General features: G+C 37.5%; 1 protein-coding gene across 6 annotated transcripts in view; it reads left to right on the plus strand.

The window, feature by feature from the left end:
- Positions 1 to 27565, plus strand: part of NUP62CL (nucleoporin 62 C-terminal like) — a 109318-nt gene that overhangs the window by 57977 nt on the left and 23776 nt on the right. For 3 of the 6 annotated variants that reach the window (XM_008272850.4, XM_051827229.2, XM_008272849.4), the window contains exons 3-8: positions 5744 to 5845; positions 14456 to 14609; positions 24566 to 24716; positions 24964 to 25013; positions 25153 to 25287; positions 26950 to 27061. In XM_008272850.4, coding sequence (XP_008271072.1) covers positions 5744 to 5845; positions 14456 to 14609; positions 24566 to 24716; positions 24964 to 25013; positions 25153 to 25287; positions 26950 to 27061 — 704 coding nt within the window. The remainder of the gene's footprint in view (positions 1 to 5743; positions 5846 to 14455; positions 14610 to 24565; positions 24717 to 24963; positions 25014 to 25152; positions 25288 to 26949; positions 27062 to 27565) is intronic. The other 3 variants (XM_008272852.4, XM_051827230.2, XM_008272851.4) reach the window with 1 other exon arrangement.

A 27565-nucleotide genomic window follows, 5' to 3' on the forward strand; every position in this document is an offset into this window, starting at 1 on the left:
TTTGTTAGTATTCTCTTAATTTTATTTTTCTTCATAATTAACATGTAAGAATTATACATAGTTATGGGGTACAATGTGATATTGTAATACATATATATATAATGTGAATTGATAAAATCAGGGTAGTTAGCATTTCTATCTCATTATTTCTTTATGTTTGTATCTTCAAGGTCCTCTCTTTTAGTTATTCATAATATATAATAGATTTCTCTACCACCCTACTGTGCTATACAACGCAAACTTGCTTCCCCTAACTGTTCTAGTACCTGTTATCCAGCCTCCTTCTATTCTTCCTCCCTCTTTACTTCCTAGCTTCCAGTAATTACTATTCTGCTTTCAGATGTACTTTTTTAGCTTCAACTTATGAGAACATGTGGTATTTTTCTTTCTGTGTCTGGCATAACACTTAACATAATGTCCTCTACCTTATTATTTTTATCACAGGTTTATTATGGTAAAGTTCACATACCATACAGTTCATCCATTTGAAGCTTATAGTTCATCAGTTTTAAGTATATTCAGAGAGTTATGCAAGCATCACTACAGTCATAGTCAATATTAGAACATTTTCATCAGCCAGCCACCAAAGAAAGTGTACCTATTAAAAGTCACTGCCTATTTTTCTCGCTGCAGCCACTAGATTTTCCTAAACATTTCATATAAATGAAATCATATATTACTTGATCTTTGGTGACTAATTTCTTTTACTTATCTTATAATGTTTTGAAGGCTCATCTGTATTGTAGCATATATCTGTAATTCTTTTCCTTTTTATGACAAATGAAATTCCAGTGTATGGATATACCACATCTTATTCATTTATGTCGTTTAATGGGCATTTGCTTTGTTTCCACATTTTGTTTATTGTAAATGATGCTTCTCTGAATATTCAGTTTATACATTTATATATATGTACATATATATATATGTTACATTGCTCTTAGATATACTCATATGTACCTAAGAATGGCATTTCTGGGTCATATGATATTTCTACATTTAACCTTTTGAAGAAATGTCAGGCAGTTTTCAAAAGAAAACAATATACAAGATTTAAAATTTCTCCATATTGTTGCCAACACTTGATATTATATATCTTTTTGATGATAGCCATCCTAACAGGTATGAAGTGGTATCTTATTTGGTTTTGATTTGCAGTTCCCTAATGACTAATGACATTGAACATGTTTTTCTGTGCTGTTGGTTGTTTATATTGGCAACTTGGCATCTTTCCGACCGTTAATTTATAGTCACCTCTCCCTCTGATGACCATAGCATAGAAAATATCTCTACTTTAAAGGATTCACATCATTAGATTTCTCTTACCTGAATAATCCAGGATAAACTCAAGGTAATTGATGTTAATCCCATCACAGGTCTGGGGTATTAGGCATCTTTTAGGCCCATTTTTCAGTTTTCTGCACCATATTAACAATGCCAAGTTTTTTGATATGAAAAGGAGATATTTCCATTTATTAAGGTCATCCTTAAATTTTTCAACCATGTTTTGTATTTTTTTGTGTACAAGTTTTATTCTTTTGTTAGATTTGTTCTTAAGTATTTTATTCTCTTTGAGTAATCAAATGGATTATATTTTTTTAAAAAAATGGGCTGGGAGAGGGAGTAAGAGGTAGGATGGTCTGGGGGTGGGAGGGTGGGTATGGGAGGAAGAACTGCTATAATCCAAAGTTGTACTTGTGAAATTGATATTTATTAAATAAAAGCTTTCTATAAAAAAAATAAACAGAACAAGAGATGACTAGCCCACCTTAAAACAAATTTATACATATATGATGTAATTTTTCCCTTATCAAATTGACGAAGATCCTAAATTTGATAATAAAAATTAACAAGTATAAGAAAAAAATTTAAACTGTATTTATTTGAAAGGCAAAGTAGCAGAAAGGGACACATCCACATCCACACACACACACACACACACACATACACAGAAACCTTCCATCTACTGGTTCATTCTCCAAATGGCTGCAATGGCCAGGGCAGGGCCAGGTCAAAGCCAGGAGCCTGGAACTTCATCTAGGTCTCCCATATGGGTTGGTAGCAGGGGCCCAAGTACTTGGGCCATCTTCCACCACTTTTCCCAGTGCATTAATAGGGAGCTGGACCAGAAGTAGGGTAGCTAAGATTCAAACTGGCACTCATATGTGATGCCAGCCTTGCAGGCCGATAATTAACCCACTATGCGTCAGGGCCAGCCCCTGGATTCTTAATTTCATTTTTGGATTGTCGTAATATGGAAATATAACTTATTTTTGTATTTTGGTTGTGTATTCTGCCACCTCTCAGAACTAATATATTGTACTAATATATTTTTATTAATTTCTTAGAATTTTTTGTATTCATTATCATATCATCTGTGAATAGTCTTAGCTTTTCCTTCTCCTTGTGGATAATCTTTTATATTGTCTTCTTGCCTAATTGTCAGTCTATAATTTCCAATGTATTGTTGAATTGAAGTAATAAAAGGAGACATGCTTTTTTTGTTCCTGATGGTAGTGGGAAAGTATTCAGTCTTTCACCAGTAAGTATGATGTAGCTGTGGAGTTTTCATTCATGTCCTTTATCACATTAGAGAAGTTTCCTTGTCTTCCTAGTTTGTTGAGTGTTTTTGTCATAAGAGGGGGTTGGATTTTTTTCAAATGCTTTTCTGCTTCCATTGAGATGATAATATGTTTTTAATTAAAAGTGTAATTGAAGCATAATTCACATATCTTAAAATTCTTCCCTTTAAAGTGTACCATTCAGTGGTTTTTTAATATAGTCACAGAGTGTGCAACGATCATTGTGTATTTTCATCACTCCAAAAAGAAACCCTGTACTCATTAGTGGTTATTCTTCATTAACCCCTCCTCCTGCTACTGGTGACCACTAATGTTCTTTCAGTCTATGGATTTGCTTATTCTGGACATTTCATAAATAGGATCAAACAATAGGTTTTCTTTTATGTCTGGCTTCCTTCATTTAGCATGTCATGTTCAAGATTCATCCATATTTTAGCATGTATCAGTATTTGATTATTCCAATCCTAGGATGGCTTTTTTAGCTTTCTTTTTCATTTTTTATCTCTGATAATGTATTTGAATTACAATTTCTTACCACCAAAATCTCCATTTTTAAGAGAGAATCCTGGGGTTGGCATTATGGCGTAGCAGGTAAAGCCACCGCCTGTGACTCTGGCAACCCATCTGAGCACTGATTCAGGTCCTGGCTACTCCATTTTCGATCCAGCTCCCTGATAATACAGCTGGGAAAACAGCCGAGGATGGTCCAAGTGCTTGGGCTCCTGCACTCATGAAGCTCCTGGCTCCTGGCTCCTGGCTCCTGGCTCCTGGCTCCTGGCTCCTGGCTTCAGCCTGGCCCAGGCCCAACCGTTTGGGGGAATGAACCAGCAGATGGAAGATCTCTCTCTCTCTCTCTCTCTCTCTCTCTCTCTCTCTGTGTGTGTGTGTGTGTGTGTGTGTGTTTGTGTGTGTGTGTGTCTCATTCTCTCTCTATAATTCTGACTTTCAAATAAATAAAGAAAATACTTTTTTTTTAAAAGAGAGAATCCTTTGGCTTGAACTATCTCACATTATTATTATTTTTTTTATTTTTTATTTTTTTAAACTTTTATTTAATGAATATAAATTTCCAAAGTACGACTTATGGATTACAATGGCTTCCCCCCCATACCGTCCTTCCCACCCACAACCCTCCCCTTTCCCACTCCCTCTCCCCTTCCATTCACATCAAGATTCATTTTCGATTATCTTAATATACAGATCAGCTTAGTATACATCAAGTATGGATTTCAACAGTTTGCTCCCACACAGAAACATAAAGTGAAAAATAATAGATGATTTTTTTTAAATGATGATGAAATCAGAGCAGACCTATTGTCATGTTTAATCCCAGTGAGAGTCAAGTTGGGAATTGATAATTTCTTTTTTTTTTTTTTTACAGAGGATCAGTTTAGTATGCATTAAGTAAGGATTTCAACAGTTTGCACCCCCATAGAAACACAAAGTGAAATATATTGTTTGAGTACTTGTTATAGCATTAAATCTCAATGTACAGCACATTAAGGATAGAGATCCTACACGAGGAGTAAGTGCACAGTGACTCCTGTTGTTGACTTTACCAATTGACACTCCTGTCTATGGCATCAGTAATCTCCCTATGCTCCAGTCATGAGTTTCCAAGGCTATGGAAGCCCTCTGAGTTCTCCGACTCTTATCTTGTTTAGACAAGGTCATAGTCAAAGTGGAGGTTCTCTCCTCCCTTCAGAGAAAGGTACCTCCTTCTTTGATGACCTGTTCTTTCCACTGGGATCTCACTCGCAGAGATCTTTTGCCAGAGTGTCTTGGCTTTCCATGCCTGAAATACTCTCATGAGCTTTTCAGCCAGCTCCAAATGCCTTTAGGGCTGATTCTGAGGCCAGAGTGCTATTTAGGACATCTGCCATTCTATGAGTCTGCTGAGTATCTCACTTCCCATGTTGGATCACTCTCCCCTTTATTTACTCCATTGGTTAGCGTTAGCAGGTACTAGATTTGTCTATGTGCTCCCTTTGACTCCCAGTCCCTCCACCATGACCAACTGTGAACTGAAACTGATCACCTGGAACAGTGAGATGGCATTGGTACATGCCACCTTGATGGGATTGAATTGGAATCCCCTGGTATGCTTCCAACTCCACCACTTGGGGCAAGTCAGCCTGAGCATGTCCCAAATTATACATCTCTTCCCTCTCCCATTCCCACTCCCATGTTCAACAGGGATCACATTTCAGTTAATTTTCAACACTTAAGAATAACTGTGCATCAATTACAGAACTCACATTATTATTAAACATACTTCTTTTAGGGATAGCTTGGGAACTCTGTGTTCTTATGAATGGCCTTATCCCTAGGCAAAATCTTTGAGCCAGGGCTTGGGGTGCAGAGAAGTGTTAATAGCCACTGGGCATCTTGCTTACAGCTTCAGTCTTGGAACTTAGCCTTTTATGAGCTGGGGTGAGGCAATCAGGTCGAGGGCAACTGGGGCCTCAGTGTTTTCAGCCTGCTATGCTTGTGATAGAGCTTCTTTCCTGTGAGTAGGGCTGTGATACAGGAAGGGTGCCCTTGAACCCTTGGATGTACTCACCAGGAATTTCAGCTATGTTGGAGGTGCTTGTCCCTCTCATTGAGATATACTATCTTCGACTGGGAACTAGGGATAAAGGGAGTCCATCAAGGTGAGCAGTAGGATGTGTGGGGAAAAAGAGCAGTGGTTGTGGCTCGTATGCCATATAGTCTTTCACTGTTAGATTACTGAATCTTAAATTTTCTTGAATAAATCTTTTTTCATTTCCTGTGTGCCCTTAGAAGAATTTCTAGTTGTTTCCAGTTTTTTCTGTTTTAATATTTTTTTTGCCAGTTATGAATGTTTCATTAGGGAGCAGGTCAATGGGATTTTTTATGCCACGATTCTGAAAGTAGATCCCCCTCTTATGTCTATTTTTTCAGTAAAGTAGAATATATTTGTTATGATAGTGTTAAAAGAGTGGCTATATTAAACAATACTGTTGATCTATCTTTGCAATCAGGCTTTTAGTATGTCTTATTTATTTAGGTTTCTGGATACTTGGTTTTCCTTGACTGGCTTTTATTTCTCCATATAAATGAACCTTATAATAATGGTGTTTTACTTTTTAAAACTTACTTTGAATGGCATATTTTTTGCTTGTTACATTGATTTTTAGGTTTGACTCCAGTATCTACTGTTGCAACTACTATTTCAAACACCATGCTGTTCACTTCGATGTCAAATACTTCCACCTCCACTGTTGCTACTAAGCTCTCATGTAAGCCACTCATTTCAAAGAAAATACTATATTTTGCCATGAGACCACTTAACTGAATTTGCCAATATAAGCCATGGATCTTCTACATCTCATAAATTATTATGCTTGAACCCATCTGTAACTGCTGACATTAATAGTAGTTTTGCTTAAGAGCCTAATTGTCTTTAGCTGTGAATGTTTTTATTAACATTGTTATTATGGCTTAAAATGGTGACTTTAAGCATATAATTGATTAATGTTGTGTTGTTTTGAAACAATTTCTTCAAGGTATTATGAATAAGAAGGGTAGGATTTTTGCTAAGTATGTATAAGTGGAAGAAGTCCTTATTGTCCATGTGAATAAGGTAAAATGAGAAGTAAGTGTTGGAGCCTTGCTGTAATGTATTTTTTTACATAGATGAGATTTATGGCGTTTATATTTTACTTAGCAGAAGTAGAACATGACATAGGACCCCTGTAGTTTTGGGGTTCTAATAGGCACAGTGTACTATTTGTCACCTCTCCCTCTGAAGAGGATCATTTGGATAATTTGAGCTGAGGGATGTGAAATTGTCTTGTAACCTCAACTTATTTGTTACACGTCTCCTATTAGTAATTACAAGTATTGAAAATACTGAATTTTGTGTATGTCATAGGCAATTCTTACAGATTCCATTAAACTGATTGCCTTTGAGGTATCTTTTTCAGAGTGCCATGATGTTCATCATTAAACCTTGTTGTACTGTAATCCTAGCTAGACTATTGTTCTCCTAAAGCCCTATAATAGCAAGATTATTACCATTCCTGGGTATCAAACTTGCCAGGAAATGTTAATGCTTAGTTGAACATGAATAGTAGCATATTCTCCTCATCCTATTATGCAGTTGACCTACGCAAACATTAATTAAATTTATTGATTACCACATGAGTTGTTTTCTTCCAAGTACACTTCAGTTTGGAAACATGACTGTGATTTTGAAACCCTTTTGGAATATGCAAGCAAGATCCATCTGAACTACAATAAATTTAATGAATATAACTATGTATAAGGTTTGGAGCTAAAATTAATTAATTGATTTCATGTTTAAGCAAAGACTTGCCCTCTGACCTTTTCTTTTTTTCCCTTTCTTGCCTCTGCTGTACTTGTAATAATACATTTACCACAGTAAATTTCAGTTGCCTTTAGTACATTATAACTTAGGTATCATACAATTAACCTGTTAAGAGTGCAGTGCAGTGATTTTAAATAAATCTACCAAACTGTACCCATCACCACATCTAATTTTACAGCATTTCCCAGGATCCCAGGATGATCCCTCAGCCATAAATAACCTTTAATATATTTTCTGTCTCCATAGATTTGCCTTTTCTGGACATTTCATATAAATGGACTGACCATGTTTTTTTTCTGTTTAATCAAAAGTTTCTAAAGGACTCTTCAGATGAAAAAGACTACATCAATACCTCACTGATTTTGACTAAAGGATAATAGTTAATATTAAGTTGTTCTCTGTAGTTGGTGTCCAAAGAATTTCAACTAGGACACTTGGTAGTTGAACTTTGGGATTTGGATTAAAATTGCCCAGAGCAGGTAGAGCAGCTCCTACTGCATCTGGTAAGATTTTAGAATTACTGGGATGTGTTGGGACACTCATTGGAAATGTACTCCGTAAGTCACAGTAAGTAGGTCATAATTTTATAGCTTATAGGGTTATCTAAATGGATTTTGACCATCTCATCAAAAGGTACACCAATATATATGATTGCCAAAGATTAGAATGAGGCAATTGATATCAACATATTATTCTTTGAGATTGATACAATAAAAGCTATGATCACATTCTTGACAACTTTTTAAGTTAAGGACTTTTGTTGCTGATTATTATGTTGGGATTCATGGGGCTTTTTTTTTCTAAATGTTAATTGAGGTGTTGACCTGTGTTATCTTCTTCTAAAGTTGATTATATGAGTTATTCTAGTCGGTGCCGCTGCTCACTAGGCTAATCATCCGCCTTGCGGCGCCAGCACCCCGGGTTCTAGTCCCACTCGGGGCGCCGGATTCTGTCCCGGTTGCCCCTCTTCCAGGCCAGCTCTCTGCTGTGGCCAGGGAGTGCAGTGGAGGATGGCCCAAGTCCTTGGGCCCTGCACCCCATGGGAGACCAGGATAAGTACCTGGCTCCTGCCATCGGATCAGCGTGGTGCGCTGGCTGCAGCGCGCCGGCCGCGGTGGCCATTGGAGGGTGAATCAATGGCAAAGGAAGACCTTTGTCTCTGTCTCTCTCTCTCTCTCACTGTCCACTCTGCCTCTCCAAAAAAAAAAAAAAAAAAAAAAAGAGAGAGTTATTCTAGTCCTATCCTAAATGTAGAGCTAGTGAGGTTGTATGTGTTAGAAAACTTGAGTACCCATTGCCTGTGTGTTGAGTGATTAGTGATCATTTGCTATTTAAATCTACCATTCAAATCAGACTCCATTTTAGGAAAGTCTTGTTTGTTTTTACTTTTAAAAGTTTGCTTAGGAATGAAATCAATTTTTCTTCAAATTGAGCATAAATTAAAAGTCAACCTTTTAAAAGTTTATTTATCTTTATTTGAAAGGCAGAGTGACAGAGAGAAAGAGGGAGAGGGAGAGAGATCTTCCATATGCTTGTTCACTCCTCTAACAGTGGAGGTTAGGCCAAGCCAAAGCCAGGAACTCAATTTGGGTCTCCTACATGAGTGGCAGGGACCCAGCTACATGAGCCATCATCTACTGCCTCCCAGAGTGTGCATTAGCAGAAAGCTAGATCAGAAGTGGAGGCAGGACTCTAAACCAAGGATTCCTAGGGATGTGGGATGCAGGTGTTTCAAGCTGAGGCTTAACCTGCTGTGCAACAACGCCCACCCTAAAAGTCAAACCTTTTTAAGCTTAAATTATTACTAAACTGAGGCATGTATATACATATGTATATGTATATATATAGTTGCTTTATGCCTTCTTTATATGACTAACACATTCTGAGTTTCTACTGTGTAGTAGGCTAACTGGCCAACCTATGAGAGTTGTGAAGGATATGTCATGAGAATTTTATAAGTTTCCATTTTTGCAAAAAATACACTGCATAATTTTCCTCATAAAACACCAAAAAGAGCTGATTCTTGCAGTCATGGATTGAATCAATAAAGGTGAATTGGCAGACTTTTTTTTAACTTTTATTTAATGAATATAAATTTCCAAAGTACAACTTATGGATTACAATGGCTTTTTCTCCTCCATAACTTCCCTCCCACCTGCAACCCTCCCCTCTCCTGCTCCCTCTCCCGTTCCATTCACATCAAGATTCATTTTCAATTCTCTTTATATACAGATCAATATAGCATATATTAAGTAAAGCTTTGAACAGTTTGCACCCACACAGAAACACAAAGTGAAAAATACTGTTTGAGTACTAAAACTAGTTATAGCATTAGATCACGATGTACAGCACATTAAGGACAGAGATCCTACATGAGGAGTAAGTGCACAGTTGCTCCTGTTGTTGACTTAACAAATTGACACTCTTGTTTATGGCATCAGTAATCACCCTAGGCTCTTGTCATGAGTTGCCAAGGCTATGGAGGCCTTTTGAGTTCGCCAACTCTGATCGTATTTAGGCAAGGTCATAGTCAAAGTGGAGGTTCTCTCCTCCCTTCAGAGAAAGGTACCTCCTTCTTTAATGACCTGTTCTTTCCACTGGGATCTCACTCACAGAGATCTTTCATTTAGGTTTGTTGTTTGGTTGTTGTTGTTGTGTTTTTTTTTTTTTTTTTTTTTTTTTTTTTGCCACAGTGTCTTGGCTTTCCATGCCTGTGAAACTCTCATGGGCTTTTCAGCCGGATCTGAATGCCTTAAGAGCTGATTCTGAGGCCAGAGTGCTGTTTAGGACATCTGAATTGGCAGACTTTTTAATGACCCTGTCATAACCTACCCTTTTAACGTATCTAAGTCTCAAATTCTTTCCTGAAATCTGGTACGTTTGCCACTTAGATTTTCCTTAACACTGTTCCATTCACCACTACCTTATGTACTAATCTTCCCCGTCAGATATTACTCACCCTGACACCCCTAATCCAGGTTATTTTCTCTCCTGCTTACCTTTTCTTCTCCCCAGGTATGTAGACTTATCTCACAAACCAACCTTGCCGAGCAGCTTCCAAGAGTCTGTGTCTGCAAATTTACAGTCATTTGGGATTTTACTCTCTGCTCTATGTACAATGAGCAAGTTATGAGGGAAAGTTGCTTTTTATCAAACTATTTTGTCAATGAATCTGAGGTGATGATGTCCATTCTCAGCAAGGACTAAAGATGTATAGTTGTTGATCTAAGACAGGATAGGAAAATTAGATAGGATGTGCTTTTAAGGAATATTTTAAACATTTTCTATTATTATTTTAATTCCACCACAATGAGATTTATTTTAAATATAAATTTAGATTTGGTATGGCTATCTTATTTATAGAGTTGTATTTCCCTTTTACTACACAGATAATGTAGAATTGACTGTATTAAATAATTTAGACCAGTTATAAATTGCAAAATGAGGCTGTGATAGAACCTTCACACTCAAACCCACTGCTTTTTTGACATTAATTGAAATATTGTTACTTGAATATGCCAGAGCTAATTTATGCCTTTGAAAAATAGCATAAAAGATAAAGAATAAAAAATATAAATACAAAAAGGTTAAAATAATCATACCATTTTTATAATACTCAAGTTTCTTTTATGTTTAGGTTGACAGGCATTAATTTCCCAAAGGTATTGCTAAACATTTTGGGGAAGTTTTTGTTTGTTTATTTAGCTGTTTCTCTACTAGTGATGATGACAGTTGCTTTTTAAAATTACAAAAACCATACATACATGCATATATACATATATTACTCCCACAAAGAAAGCAGTTTATATTTATCTTTCTAGCCCTTTTTCCAAGCATACACAAGTATATATGTATGCTATGGATATATGCATATATACACAGAGTTCTAGAATATGCTGTTCTTCTTAAGCATACATCTTTGGAAATCTGTCCACGTCAAGAAGTAAAAATTAGTTTATTAGAAAATCATGTTCCTTTACAAGAAGAACTTTTTTTTAAAGATTTATTTTATTTATTTTAAAGAGTTGAACAGAGAAGGAGAGGCAGAGAGAGAGAAGTCTTCCATCTGCTGGTTCACTCCCCAAGTGGCCACAATGGCTGGACCCAGGAGCCAGGAGCTTCTTCCGGGTCTCCCACGCAAGTGCAGGGGCCCAAGGGCTTGGGCCATCTTCTACTGCTTTCCCAGGCCACAGCAGAGAGCTGGATTGGAAGTGGAGCAGCTGGGACTCGAACCAGCACCCATATGGGATGCCAGCACTGCAGGCAGTGGCTTTACCCACTATGCCACAGCGCTGACCCCAAGAAGAACTTTTTTTTTTGACAGGCAGAGTTAGACAGTGAGAGAGAGACAGAAAGGTCTTCCTTTTCATTGGTTCACCCCCCAATGGCTGCCACGGCCCGCGCACTGTGCCGATCTGAAGCCAGGAGCCAGGTGCTTCCTCCTGGTCTCCCATGCAGGTGCAGAGCCCAAGGACTTGGGCCATCCTCCACTGCCTTCCTGGGCCGCAGCAGAGAGCTGGACTAGAAGAGGAGCAACCAGGACTAGAACCCGGTGCCCCAGCTGGGACTAGAATCCGGGGTGCCAGCGCCGCAGGCGGAGGATTAGCCTAGTGAGCCACGGTGCCAGCCAAGAAGAACTTTTTAAAAAAATAAATTCTATATTGAATGCAGCAGTTATTCAGTATTTAATTGAATTAATAAAGGGGGTCTAATTATAATATTAATTTTCAGCATATCTGGGGAAATATAGTGGTATTTATGTACAGAGACAAGACACCCAGGCCTTTTAGCAGGAAGTAATCTTTTATTATTTATGCTGATGTAAGGCCCTTGTGAAATTTCTTATCCAAAAGCCTGAGCCCTGTACAAAGAGGGGTATTTCCTTTGATGTGGTTTTAGCCTCTTTGTCTACCTTATATGGCTACATGGATACATTTGATTGGATGTTCTAATGCTACATGGTAGCCACAGGAATTGATACAATACTGCGCATGCATGTGTACATAGTTACTGATGATGTTTTTTCACACACATTCTGAGCCATTTGCTATCTGGTGGGGGTTAGCACCATTGCTATATACTAGCAAGCAGAACCTGAAATGGTTCTTTATAAGCTGATGATAACTATAGTTGAAGCATTCATAGGCAAGTAAATAATGACCACATTCCATTTCCAGGGCAAGTTTCTGTTTTCTATCTAACCTTGAGGAGGCCTCTACCACAACTTTAGTTAGAAACAAGTTTAATTAAAAAGACAAAGGCCTGGGGCCTGCCCTGTGGTGCATCAGGTTAACGCCCTGGCCTTAAGGGCTGGCATCCCATTTGGGCACTGGTTTGAGACTCCCACGCGGGTACAGGGGTCCAAGGACTTGGGCTATCTTCTACTGCCTTCCCAGGCCATGGTTCATGTCCTGGCTGCTCCACTTCTGATCCAGCTCTCTGCCATGGCCTGGGAAGGCAGACCCGGAAGAAGCTCCTGGCTCCTGGCTTCAGATCAGCGCAGCTCTGGTCGTTTTGGCCACTTGGGGAGTGAACCAGAGGATGGAAGACCTCTCTCTCTCTCTGCCTTTCCTCTCTATGTAACTCTGACTTTCAAATAAATAAATAAATAAATAAATCTTAAAAAAAAAAAAAAGACAAAGGCCTCTACCGCAGAAGAATTTCCTTTCAAATAAGATTTTTATTCTCAATGATGTATGTCTAAAAATACCATTCAGGATCCAATCTGAAATCTCCCCAGTGTTCTGACTATTAATGACCCCAGGGTTATTTCATGATTGAGCATGGTCTTCCTTGTGGTGCTCATTTCACCCTCACAAGGACTAACATGAAGAATGGGGAATTATCCTAAGGATTCTTGTGTCCAAAAGGGAAATGGAATCTTATAGAAATCTTTTATAAACATTGCCATGATACTTTTACCTCAATGAGATTGGAATTTAATAGTTATTATTCTTAATTTTGACTTACTCATGGCCCCCTATTTCTGCTTTAAGCCTTTCTGTGTCAATCTTTTCAACTCCTTCCTACAATCTTATTCTTCTTACGCTTTTGGAAATATTCCCTGCTTTCTGCCTAGAGTCTGATTCTTTCCATATTTTTGGAAGTATTTCTATATTTCTACTTAGAATTGGATCCTACCATATTGCTAAATTTCTGAAAAGGAAAATGAGACTCTGATCCACGTTATCTGTGTTTGTGTGGAGCTTTTCATGCCAGAACCTTGCACAGGCTAGTAGCATATGGAGCGACTTCTAATGCTTCACATGCCTGCTCCTGACCCAGTCATCTGTGATCCAAGAGCAAAGGATAGAGTTACTGGAATAAAAGAGGAATGTCTGAGCCTGTTCCCTCAGTAAGAATAGGGTAGGCCAATTTCTTTCTTTCTTTCTTCCTTCTTTTCTTTCTTTTCTCTTCTTTCTTTTCTTTTCTTCCTTTTGCCAGTTCCTTTAGAATAGTTAATGCATGTGGCAGGTGGTACCATGAATTATGTATTTATCTAGTACAGTTATTAACCTGAAAATATTGCTAATTTGGAAAGTAAGGTTAACATAAAAGGAACAAACAATTGTGAACTTGTTATAATACATCTTTACAAAAAAAGTCTTGTTACAGAAGCAGTATTTAATTCTAAGAACATTTGAAAAATGCAGAGAACCAAAAAGAAGAAAACATTTCCAGTGCCCACCAGCTGCAATTTTTAGTGCTTTGTTCTTTAAGTTCTCAGTATGTAGTACAAATCAAAAATGCTACAGAAGTTTAAAAAACCAAAATGAAATAACAAATAGGAGAGAAGTGGGCGATAAACAGGAAGAACAAATAATTTGAATGAAGCTATGAACTAGGATTTCACCTGTAAAGGGCAAGGCATTCTAGTAGGGGTGCAGCAGGAAAAGACATGCAGAAGAGGGGTCTAGATTATAGACATAGCTTTTGGAGGCTTTTGGCTATTAGGTTGGCAAAGTTATATCCCCATGATTAACAGCTACAGAGAAACAGGTACTCTCCCCTATTGAAAGGAATGCAAATTAGAAAAATCCTTTTGGTAGGGCAATTTGGCAAGATACATTAAAATTTAGAGCATGCTGACCCTTTGATCTAGTAATTTCATTTCTCAGAATGAATTACAGAAATATAGTCATGTAAATATACAGATAGAGATGTACAGAGTTTTTTGCGAATTGCAATTATTCTTTCCTTGAATATTTAGTGAAACTTAGCAAGGAGGTCATCTGGGCCTGGAGTTTTGTTTATACAAGAGCTTTAAGGATTGATTCCATTTATTTAATGGTTATCAAGCTAGTTAGGTAGTAAGTTTTATTTTTCTATGGCAAGATGTTTGGTTCACAGGAAGGTTAATCCAGATACCTGGCCAGCCATATGTGTCACTCATATTGAAACAGTTTTGTGTTCAAACTGACAATTTTTAAGAATACATAAATATTTCTTAACCCGAATTATCAAGGCTTAAAACACAAGTTTCTCATTTCTTACTAACATTATATGTTCTATTTTCCAGCTACAACAGCAACAACTACCACCACCACTGTCACCACCACCACCACTACTATAATCAACAGTGGTTTTAACAAGAATCTAAAGCCACTGGCATCAGCTTGGATTAACACTGACCCAATCAGTGTTCATTCTGTACCTTTTACTTCGACTGTTAAGTAAGCCTATTTCTTGAAAATTCATGTTTCATTTTATTTGTCACATGTAAGTCATAATTTATATTTGAAAGTTAGATAAATGACTGAGGGAACAGTTAGAGAAAGATTTCTGTAGCTTAGAAGTTGAGCAACCAACAAACAGTACATCTTTGCCTTTTGATTACCAGTAGTACAATCATTACTATTACTAATAGCCACTTATTGCACAATCACTGTGTGTTTATCAAGATGATAGTGCTTTACAAACATCATGTCATTTAATATTCACAAGAAGCCTACGAGATAGGTGATATTTTTCTTCCTATTTCGTAGATGAGAAAATTAGAGGGGGCCGGCACTGTGGCTCACTTGGTTAATCCTCCGCCTGTGGTGCCGGCATCCCATATGGGTGCCAGTTCTAGTCCTGGTTGCTCCTCTTCCAGTCCAGCTCTCTTCTGTGGCCCGAGAGGGCAGTTGAGGTTGGCCCAAGTCCTTGGGTCCCTGCATCCGCATGAGAGACCAGGGAGAAGCACCTGGCTCCTGGGTTCAGATAGGTGCAACACCGGCCGTGGTGGCCATTTGGGGAGTGAACCAATGGAAGGGTGACCTTTCTCTCTGTCGCTCTCTCTCACTGTCTATAACTCTATCTGTCAAATAAATAAAAAAAATCAGAGCACATAAAAATTTTATAATCTGCTCATGATCACATACTTGATAATGGGTGAGCCAGGTGAGGAGCCTGCATTATTATATATGATATTATGCTCTTCCCTAATATTTATTCCTTTTTAAAATTAAGCTTCTTATTTTGATATTTTGTAGAATCACATATATTTTTAAGAAATAATAGGAAACATTATATATGTGCTTTATAATTTTCTCCAAAGATAGCATCTTATAATACTAAGATACTGACTGGTACAGTCAAGATACAGAGTAGTTAAATCACCACAAGGACTTCTCTTGTTTTACTGCCACATCCATAACCCTCCCCACCATTCCCTGACTCTGGACAACAATTATGTTCTTCATTTCTTTAATCTTGATATGAGAAGAATGCTATATAGATGGGATTATATATAAGTAACCCTTGGGGATTGGATTTTTTTCATTCAGCATAATTTCATGAGTTCCACCTAAGTTATTTCTTGCATTAAGTTTGTTCTTTTTTTTTTATTTTTGACAGGCAGAGTGGACAGTGAGAGAGAGAGACAGAGAGAAAGGTCTTCCTTTGCCGTTGGTTCACCCTCCAATGGCCACCGCGGCCGGTGCGCTGTGGCCGGCGCACCGCGCTGATCCGATGGCAGGAGCCAGGTGCTTCTCCTGGTCTCCCATGGGGTGCAGGGCCCAAGCACTTGGGCCATCCTCCACTGCACTCCCTGGCCACAGCAGAGAGCTGGCCTGGAAGAGGGGCAACCGGGACAGAATCCGGCGCCCCGACCAGGACTAGAACCCAGGGTGCCGGTGCCACAAGGCGGAGGATTAGCCTAGTGAGCCACAGCGCCGGCCTAAGTTTGTTCTTTTTTATTTCTGAGTAATATTCCATGGTGTTGTGGATGTACTATGATTTGTTTAATCATTCATCTGTTGGTGGACATCTAGATTGTTTCCAGTTTTTTGGCTATTATGAATAAAATTAGTGTGAACTTTTGTGTAGTTTTTTTTCTGATCCTTAGTCTCATTTGGGTGGCATAATAGTTGCATGTTTATTTTTTAGGAAATTGCTAAGATGGCTTTGCCATTTTACATTCCTACCAGCAATATATGAGTGATCCAGACTGTCCACATTCTAATCAGGATTTGGTTGCACTATTTTTTATTTTAGACCTTGTGATAGATGTGAAGTGATACCTCATTATAGTTTTAATTTGAGTTTCCCTGATGACTATTGATGTTAAACATCTTTTTGTGTATTTATTTGCCATCATCCTCTTTGGTGAGGTTTCTATTCATATCTCTTGTCCATTTTCTGATTTTTAATGTTCAGGGCTTTTTTTTTAACTGTTCAGCTTTGAGAGTTTAGTATATATTCTGGATACCAGTCCTTTTCCAGATATATGATTTATAAATGTATTTTCTAACACTATAACTTAAAATTTCATCCTCTTAACAATGTCTTTTTTGCTGAAGAAAACCTTTTAATTGATAAATAATCTGTCAGTTTTTCTTTAACAGTTTTTTTGACTTTAGTGTCAATTATAAAAACTCTTTGCTTCACCGTAGATCCCAAAGATTTTCTCCTATTTTTCTATAAGATTTATAGTTTCACATTTTACATTCAAGCTCCTGATCCATTTTGAGTTCTTTAATATAAGGTGTGGAGTTTAGATTGAGGCCATTTTTCTTTCCTTTATGGATGTTCAATTTTTCCAACATCATTTGTTTAAAGACCATCCTCCACTACTGAATTACTTTTGTATCTTTGTCAAAAATCAATTGGACATATTTGTGTCTCATGCTTTTTCAGTCTCGATACAATCTTTTTAGATTTTTTTCTTTGTCTTGATTTCATGGTGGATTTCACTGTTTGATTTTCAGGTGTTCAACCAGTCTTGCATATGTGAAATAAATACCACTTGGTCAAGTTGTATAATTTTTTAATATATTCTTTGATTTGCTATATTTTTTGTAATTTATTTCTTTTTTCAAAGGTGTTATTTATTTATTTGAGAGATAGAGTTACAGACAGTGAAGAGGGAGAGACAGAGAGAAAGGTCTACCATCTGTTGGTTTACTCCTCAAATGGCTGCAATGGCTGGAGCTGCACTGACCAAAGCCAGGAGTCAGGAGCTTGTTCTGGGTCTCCCATGCAGGTTCAGGGACCCTAACGTCTGGGCCATCCTCCACTGCTTTCCTAGACCACATCAGAGAGCTGGATTAGAAGAGGAGCAGCTGGGACTAGAACCAGCACCCATATAGGATGCCGGTGTCACAGGTGGAGGATTAACCTACTGAGCCACAGTGTCGGCCCCTGTAATTAATTTCTTTCCTGTTCTTGGTTTTGACATCAGGATAACACTGGCCTTATAAAATGATCTGGGAAAGATTGTATTCTCTTATTTTGTAGAAGACATTATACAAAATTTGCATTAATTCATTAAATTGGCAGAATTCGCCAGTGAAATTTTCTGGGCCTAGATAGTTCTTTTACAGGACATTTTTTGAGGATTTATTTTATTTATTTGAAAGAATTACAGAGAGAGGTGGAAACAGACAGACACAGAGAGAGACAGAGAGACACAGAGAGAGAGAGAGATCCTCCACCCACTGGTTCATTCCCCAAATGGCCAGAACTGCTGGGGCTGAGCTGATCTGAAGCCAGGAGCCAGGACCCTCCTCTGAATCTCCCACGTGGGTGCAAGGGCCCAACACTTGGGCCATCCTCTGCCACTTTCCCAGGCACACTGGCAGGGAGCTGGATCGGAATTGGAGCAGGCGGGACTCGAACCAGAGTCCATGCAGGATGCTGGCACCACAGGCCGAGGCTTTGACCTGCTGTGTCACAGTTCTAGCCCCAACAGGACATTTTAAAATGCAAATGAATTTCTTTAATGGTTCTTAGACTGTTCTGGTTATCTAGTCCATCTTTAATGAATTTTAGTAGTGTATAGTTTTCAAGGAATTGGTCTGTTTCTTCTAAGTTGTCAAATTTATGAACATAATGTTCTTACTATTCCCTTATTGTCTTTTTAATAACTGTAGGTATATTCCAGTTTAATTTATAATATTGGTAGTCTGTGGCCTTCTTTGATCACTTTTATTGATCATTTTTACAAAGAACCAGTTTTTGTTACACTGATTATTCTCTGATTTTTTTTGTTTTCCCATTTCCAATTTTATTGATATCCACTCTATTAAATTTTTCAGGTTGTGTTGGATTTATTTTGGTCTTTTTCTTTCTTTCTTTTTTTGAGGTATAAAATTAGACTATTGACTTGAGAACTTTCCTCTTTTGTAATGTAAACATTTAGTGCTATAAATATCTCATCACTGCATTAGTTGTGTTTCATATATCTTGTTTTGTTGTAATTTCATTCTGCTTTATATACTTCAAAAATTTCTTTTGTAAAAATTTCTCTGACCCATGTACTATTTAGATGGATATTTAATTTCCAACTGTTTGGGTGTTTTTCCTTTCTATATTTGTTTCTAGTTGGATTCCATTATGATCAGAGAATATGCTGTGTATGATTTCCTGTTGAAGTGAAATGGACACTATGAGAAACAATGACTTGATCAGCCCTTGTCCTGACTGTCGAGGAACAACTTACTACTTTATTCCTTTTAGTATTTTTTTTGTTCTACTTAATACCATTATATGAACTCTTTAATTAATCACAATTATTCTTAGGTGTTTAAATTTAACTGAACAGTGACCCCTGTTAAATATAAGAGTGGGAATAAGAGAGGGAGGAGATGTACAGTTCAGCACATGCGCAATCTGACTTGCCCCTAACAGTAGAGCTAGAAACATTCCAGGGGACTCCAATTCAATCCCATCAAGGTGTCATGCACCAATGCCATCTCACTAGTCAAAGTGATCAGTTTCAGTTCATAATTGATCATAACAATAGGATTAAGAGTCAAAGGGATCACATAAACAAGACTAGTGTCTGCTAATACTAACTGATAGAATTAAGAAGGAGAGAACCATCCAACATGGGAAGCAGGATACACAGCAGACTCATAGAATGGCAGATGTCCTAAACAGCACTCTGGCCTCAGAATCAGCCTTTAAGGCATTCAGATCCAGCTAAAAAGCCCATGAGAGTATTTCAGGCATGGAAAGCCAAGACACTATGGAAAAAAAAAGACCTAAATGAAAGATCTCTGTGAGTGAGATCCCAGTGGAAAGAATGGGCCATCAAAGAAGGAGGTACCTTTCTCTGAAGGGATTTCAGCATTTTTTATAAAAGATTTATTTATTCGAAAGGCAGAGTTACAGAGAGGCAGGAATAGAGAGAGGTCTTCCATCTGCTGATTCACTCCCCAAATGGCTGCCACAGCTGTAGCTGGGCCATTCCAAAGCCAGGAGCCTGTAGCTTCCTCCAGGTCTCCCACATGAAGGCAGGGTCCCAACCACTTGAGCCATCTCCTGCTGCTTTCCTAGGCACATTAGCAGGGTGCTGGATTGGAAGTGGAACAGCCGGGACTCAAACTGGCACCTATATGGGATGTCGGCAATGCAGGCTGCAGCTTTACCTGCTACTTCACAGCACTGTCCCTGATTTCAGTTCTTTTATATTTGTCCAGGTTTGTTTTATGGCTGGGGATATGGTCTGCCTTGGTGACTATTCCATGGACACTTTAAAACTCATTTGGTTGTTTTGCCTGTTGAGTAGAATGCTCTCTGGTCAGGTGGTTCTGTTGCTTCATTGAATTTTCAGATAATGTATCCTTTTTTTAAAGATTAATTTTTGTTTTACTTGAAAAACAGAGTTACAGAAAAAGGAGGAGAGACACAGAGAGATCTTTCATCTGCTTGTTCACTCCCCAAATGGCCAGAATGGCCCAGGGCTCAGCCAGTCCAAAGCTAGGAGCCTGGAGCTTCTTCTGAGCCTCCCAAATGGGTGGAGGGACCCAAGAATTTGGGCCATCCTCTGTTTCTTTCCCAGACACATTAGCAGGGAGCTGGATCAGAAGTAGAGCAGCCAGGTCTTGAACTGGCGCCCATATGGGATGCTGTCATTACAGTCAGAGGCTTAACCTGCTATGACACAATGCCAGCCCAAAAATTCTGTATTCTTTTTTTCTCTACTATTTTATTTCAGTTTTGCAAAGTGGCTTCTTGATGTTCCCATCTATTACTGGATTTGTCTATTTCTGCCTTTAGCTATATCTCTTTTCGTTTCATACATTTTGAGGCTCTGTTTTTTTTTTTTTTTAAATCTAATTCTGTTTCAGGTTTATTGATTGATTGTGAGAGGCAGAGAGAAATATATAGATCTATCCACTGGTTCACTCCTCAAGTGCCAGCAATGGCTGGTGATAGGCCAGGCTGATTCTGGGAAGCAGGAGCTCAATCCAGATCTCCCACTTGGGTGGCAGAGCCATCACCACTATCTTCCACGGATCATATTAGCAGGGAGCTGGAATCAAGAGCTGGAGCCCAGCATTAAACCCTGGTACTCCTGTGGGAATCTTAACCACTCTCTCAACCACTAGACCAAAAACCTGCCCCAAGACTCTTATTATTTTATTGTTTAACATCTAGGATTGTTAAATTTCTGGGTGCCTTGATTCTTTTATCATTATGTAATGTTTCTTTGACATTGATACATTTTCTTTGCTTTATAGTATACTCTATCAGATATTGACAGTTATTTCTTTTTGAAAATTAATCTTGTAGGGTATACATCTTTTTCTGTCTTTTTACTTTTTTTTTCTGTCTTTTTACTTTTAACCTATGTATGTCATTGTATTGAAAGTGATTTTTTTAAGAAAGCATCTTGTTAGATTGCGTTTTATGCACTCTGCCAATCTCTGTCTGAATTGGCATATTTAGCATATTTGCATGTATGGTAATTATGGATATGTTAGAACTTAAGTCTGCCATTTTATTATCAGTTTGTTATCTCTGATTTTTACTATTTTTCTCTTTTTTTACCTTCCTATTGACTGTTTGAATATTCCTTTAGAGTTCCATTGTGTTCTGTTTATAGTGTTTTTAATATATGGTTTTGTATAGGGTTAGTTATTCTAGGTATTACAATATATATTTAAATTAAAACAATCTAGTCATATTAACAGTTTACACTTTGGGTAAAGTATAGAAACCTTATTTCCACTTACCCTTCTTACCTTTAAAGTATAACATCTTAAGTTTTTCCTTAATGTACATTGAGCATCATATAACATTGAATTATAACTTTTGTATAAACCATCAAATATGATTTAAGAAACTTATTAGAAGTAAAATAGTATACTTAACACATTTTGATGTTCTTGTTTCCTTTATGTGATGTTTCAAGTCTTCTGTTTTTGTTTGCTTTCTGTTTAGCTAATCTTCAAGGATAGATTTTTCTGACAACAAATGCTCTTAATTAGATTTTGTCTGAGCATATATTTATTTCCTCTTCATTTACAAAGGACATTTTAACCAGAAATAAAAGTCATTGTCAATACTTTTGTCCTTTCATTACTTGCAAAATGTGCTTATTTCTTCTAGCCTCCATGGCTTCAGGTGAGAAATCTGCTGTCATTCAAATAGGTGTTTACCTTTAAGTAATGAATTTTTTTCCTCTCTGATATGCCCAAGATTTTTTTTTCCTTTCTCTTTAGTTTTCAGAAGTTTAGTTATTATGTGCCTTAGCATGGATTTCTTTGAGTTACTCTGGAATTATTCAACTTTTTGAATCTGTGGATTATATCTCTTGCCAAATTTGGGGATTTTAAAAATATTTATTTATTTATTTTGAAAGAACTGCAGACAGAGATCTTCCATCCACTATTTCACTCCCCAGAGGGCTGCAACAGCCAGTGCTGGGCCAGGAGGGAGCCAGGATCCAGGAGCTTCTTCTGGTCTCCTATGTAGGTGGCAGGAGCCCAAACACTTGGCTCATTCTTTCTTGCTTTTCCAAGGCCATTAGCACAGAGCTGGATTGGAAATGGAACAGCCAGGATGTAGAACATGAACCAGTGCCCATATGGGATAGTGGCTTTGTAGGCAATGGCTTTATTTGCTATGGAACAATGGCAGCCCCAATGCCAGCCATGGGAATTTTTAATTTTTTAAAATAATTTTTTGGTTCCATTCCTGTTTCTTCTTTCTGGAACTCTTATTATACAAATGTTACCTCTTTTATTATTGTCCTTTAGATTGTTGAGATAATTTTTTGTTTCTGCCTATTTTCTCTTTATGGTCCTCAAATTCACTGATTTCTTTTTTTAAAAAAGATTTATTTATTTGAAAGGCAGAGTTACACAGAGAGAGAAGGAAAGGCAGAGAGGTCTTCCATTTGCTGGTTCACTCCCCAGTTGGCTGCAATGGCCAGAGCTGTGCAGATCCAAAGCCAGGAGCCAGGAGCTTCTTCCAGGTCTCCCATGTGGGTGCAGGGCCCCAAGCACTTGGGCCATCTTCCACTACTTTCTGAGGCCATAGCAGAGAGCTGGATCAGAAGTGGAGCAGCCGGGACTCAAACCAGTGCCCTTATGGGATGCCGGTGCTGCAGGTGGCGGCTTTACCTGCTACGCCACAGCACCGGCCCCAAGTTCACTGATTTCTATCCTCTGACAGCTGTTCTCTAGTATTAAACCCTTCAGATAAACTTGCTATTTCAGTTTTTTTGTTTTTAAGTTTTATATTTTCTACTTGATAGTTTTTCGTAATTTTCATTTCTTTGCTGAGATTTTGTACTTTGCCCTTTGCTTCAAGAAAATTCAAAATTGCTTGACTCTTTTTCTGATGGTTGCTTTAAAGTTCTTTTCAGATAATTCCAACATCTGATACCTCTCAATGTTAGCATCTGTTGATTATCTTTGCTCTTCAGAGTTGTGTTTTTCCTAGTTCGTTATATGATGATTAATATTTTATTATGTCCTGGGTATTTTGTCTATTATGTTAGAGAATTAGAGTCCTATTTACATTTTTTTTTAATCTTTAGTCAGTTCCCTTATTGAGGTATAGTGCAAGGTATGGGTGTGTTTGTATGTTCATCTTGCCACTATACCTTGCCCACACTTCCCCAGCAAATGTGGAACACTGAGTCACACTGCCTCAATGCATGTGGGTGATATGGAAGTTTAACTACTCCCTCAGTCCCACTGCTCATTTCTCATGAAAATGGGGCATAGCATCACATCACTTCGTTGCTTCTAGGTGGGGATGAAAGCTCAGTTCAACTGGGTCCTGGAACCCTATATCAAGGGGAAATGGAGACTGATCCATATCGCTTAGTTGCTGCTGGTAGAGGCAGGATTTAAGCTTTCTATTAACACCCCACTGGCACAAGGGGAGGAAGAAAGTAGGATGTGAACTACGTACCTCAAACCATGTCATTCAGACTCATTGATGCTGGGTTGGTATGAAGGCTTAGCTCTCTGCTGGATCCTGCTCACACAAGACTGCACCCTTCTTTGCCCTGCCTTGATTTTTCCAGTGGGTGTAGAAGTCAAGATCTCCACTGAGCCTTGCTGACCCTGAGGCTGGTGGGAAACAGACTCCTTACTAGTCCCAAATTGCGTTACTTTGTTCGGTCTTAATGACAACAGGTTCAGCTCTCTGTTGCTTCTCCCTGACACCAGAGGCAAGGAGTGAAGCCTGATGGAGACTAATCCTGCCTCACTCTGCATCGTTAACTCTTACTGCTGCTTGGTGGAGATTAAGATTCAGCTTGTCATTAGAGCCCATTGACAGTACCCCCTGGGATAATTGGAGCACTGCCTGCTTCTGCCAAGCATAGGATTTATGATTACCTTTCTCACTGAGCCCTACCAACAGTTCCCCATCAGAAGAATTAGAACATGGCCTGGACCCACTGGCTGTGGGATCAAAGATCAGCTGGCTGCTCAGCCTTTTTGATACCACCTGGCAATGGAATTGTAGTTCTACCTGGCTCCACCCAGTTGGGGAGACCCACTCTGCTCAGATAGGGGGGAATGGATCACTTTGACTAAGGGGTAGAGGGAGAGAGAGTTCTATTTCCTTGGCCACATCCATCTAGAACGGAGCTTCCACCATTACTGAGCTGGGATGGTTGGAAGAGAAGGAGCAGATTGTAGCATAGTCCTCAGCTCTTAGTGTGATTTAGCAGCTTTGTTGATAAATATTTGCTATATTCCCCTAGGATAATTTCCAGAGATTTTAATGATTTTTAAATAATCTTTACCAGTTATGATTACTTTGTTGTGGAGCAGGTATGAGAACTCTTCAGGTGCTATTTTATCTTCAGAGTCCATCTGTGTTATTTGTTATAAAAATATGGCCATGCTTTTAGAAGTATGAGTATATGATCATACTGCATCCTTTTATTTTTTAGTTCGATAGCAACTCCTGTGATGACATATGGTGATCTGGAGGGTCTGATGAACAAGTGGAGCCTTGATCTAGAGGAACAAGAGAAGCAGTTTCTTTTCCAAGCTATGCTAGTCAATGCTTGGGACCATATATTGATTGAGAATACTGAGAAGGTAGGAAGATGTTCCATTAATCTACCTATATTGTACAAATATTTTCAGATGACCACAAGAGAATGTTTTGTAGTCAACTTTCTATTCTAGTGTTGATGAGAGGCTTCCAAATATTTCCCTTAGATAATAAGTGCCCTGAATTGGGAAAGCTTTCATATCTGGTGTGTATTTAAGAAAATTAATATTGTGCTAAAATTATTAAATACATTCAAATACTTAGATTATTATATTTTATTTTTCGTTTTAGATTATTTCTTTACATGGAGAAGTGGAAAAAGTGAAACTGGCTCAGAAAAGGTAGAGCTTTAGATTTTCCTAAGCTGAAAGATTAAAGACTAATCATTTTGTTCAGTTTTCCCCCCTTGTAGTTTATTGGCATTTATTATGTTACTCCAAATTCCTTTCGTCAGCCCTTCTATTGACATATTTTATTCAGGTTGGAACAAGAATTGGATTTTATCCTATCAGAGCAGAAGGAGCTGGAAGATGTGTTGACTCCTTTGGAGAAAGCTGTGAAGAAGCATAGGGAGCCTGTTTATCTGCAGCATACAGAAGAGGAGCATGAGAGGATGTAAGTCATTGAATAAAGATCAAGGAATGGGGTAGGATTTATGTAATATGAAAGCATTCCAAAAAAGGGGGAGGGAGAGTTAAGTTAGAAAACAGAATAAAAATTGATAGAAAAAGACAATGGTTGACTTTATTGATTTGTTTTTTTTCTGTATGCTTTAAAATGGAATCACTTTGGAAATTTTGTTTTATGACATTTTATAGATTTATTAATCTTAACATTATGTATGTTTGCTATAAAGATTTTAATATTTTTAAAATTTGTCCTTAGAAATGCCCATTTTATATGTATGAAGTCATAATATTATGGGATATTTATATCAACTCTTCTAAATTTAATATTGATGCATTTGCTTAATAATAAATCATTTGATATTTTTAAGGTGATTTATTTATCTAGGGCCATACTGCATAGCTTTCAAAAAATGGGACATTTTTGTCAATATCTTCAGCTAGGTATATTTTATTTGTACATTATTCTTTATTTACCTTCTGTTGTTATAGTGCCAGTGTTCCCATAGTAACTTTTTCTCTCTGTGACTAAGATCTGGTAATCAGGCCAATTTATAAAGTGCTAGGAGAACTTGTATGAATGCACTACACAATTTGGATGGAGACTAAATTGGACTCCTTTTATCAATGGTTCATTAGTGAGTTAAGAAAGCTTATTTCTACAAGGCTTGCAATTTAATATTTTTGTAGGGACATTAAGTGTGATAAGTATAGCTAATCTGTATAACCCTAGTTTTATTCTTGCTTTTATATTTCTGCCTTTGTGAATTTTTCTTTTCTTTGCATTTCTTCCTATGCATTCTATAATTTTTGAAATATATAAAATTTTTGTCCATATAGTCCTAATTATACTTTGAATCTTTGGAACATTAGATGGTCTTTTGTAGTCAAGTTTATATTGTGATAAAATCTTCACTAGAATCTTCAACAATCTAGGCAACTATGTACTGTGGCAGAGAAAAGCAGAATATAATTACCAACAAATCTAACTAAATCTTTTCATCTTTGTAGACATTAAGGTTGAAAAATCCTCTTGACCATTTTAATTTTCACAAACATATTAATTTGTTGTATGTGTGCACGTGCACATGTGTGTGAGTGTATGTGTGTGTGTGTTAACAGTATAGATGGAGATCTTAAGAACTCAGATAACTAATGGATTTGTTGTGAAATTAGAATTATCTGCCTTTTATGGTGAAGCTCATTTCTCAGAATATCTTTTGTTGCTTGGTGGTATACACTTACTTTGGAAATCTATGTATTCAAGATCATTGAAGACATTGCAGCATTTATTGAAAATTTCTAAATAGTAAATAACTTCTCATATATATGTAAGTGTCTTATGGGTGTATTTTGAAACCCAAAAAGAGTTACTTTAGAGCACCTCAGAGTATTAACCAGGGAGTAAGTAGGTGATAATAAAAATGGCAAATGAATAAAAGCCTTCACTTTTGGAGTCTTTTTAGAATATGGTAATAATAATATTATGAATGTTGCATCCATGAAAATGTGCCATTGGTCATAACTGAGAACCCTCTAAGAAAGTAGAGAAATTAGGACAAATTTAGTCTCCAGTATCATTTTTGTATGTAATAACAATATATAGTGAAGATACTTCTTGTTAATCTCTTCATTTTACCTTTCTTTTCAGTTACAGATTAGCAGAAAATATAGATGTTCAGCTGAAACAAATGTCCCAAGATCTCGAGGACATTATTAATCACCTGAATGCATTTGGAATTCCTGCTGACACTACTGACCTGGTGTGTTTCAATGCTTTGTATATTTAGACAGCCAAGATTTAATATGAAATTAGCATTCTGTGGTTTCTTTATTCACCTTCTCTTGTCCCCTGTGGTGCTCCTGACTGTGCCTCTAGAGATATGAAGGTTTTAGGCATGGTTAGTGGGGCAGGAAATATTTAGAGGCAAAAAGGTTATGAGGCTTTTGTGGTTATTCACAGGAGAGTGAAAAAACAGCTTTGCTCCAGAAGTTTCCAAAATTTACTCCCTTCTTCTTCACATAAGTATATATCCCTGTATTTTTTTTCTGTTCACTTACTCATTAGCTAATTTATTCTTCCTTTTACATGTTTATTTACATACTTCTATAAATGTAAGTATCTATGTTTGTATATGTTAGATATATTTAAGCAGTACTTAATTTATGACTGGCTTATGCCTTAAAAGATTGATAAATTAACTCTTTGAGACTTAACATGCTTTTCCATAGAAACTTTGTTAAATATGATTATTGGATTTCTACCT

The sequence above is a fragment of the Oryctolagus cuniculus genome, chromosome X (genome assembly GCF_964237555.1).
Source record: "Oryctolagus cuniculus chromosome X, mOryCun1.1, whole genome shotgun sequence".
NCBI classification, from domain to species: domain Eukaryota; kingdom Metazoa; phylum Chordata; class Mammalia; order Lagomorpha; family Leporidae; genus Oryctolagus; species Oryctolagus cuniculus.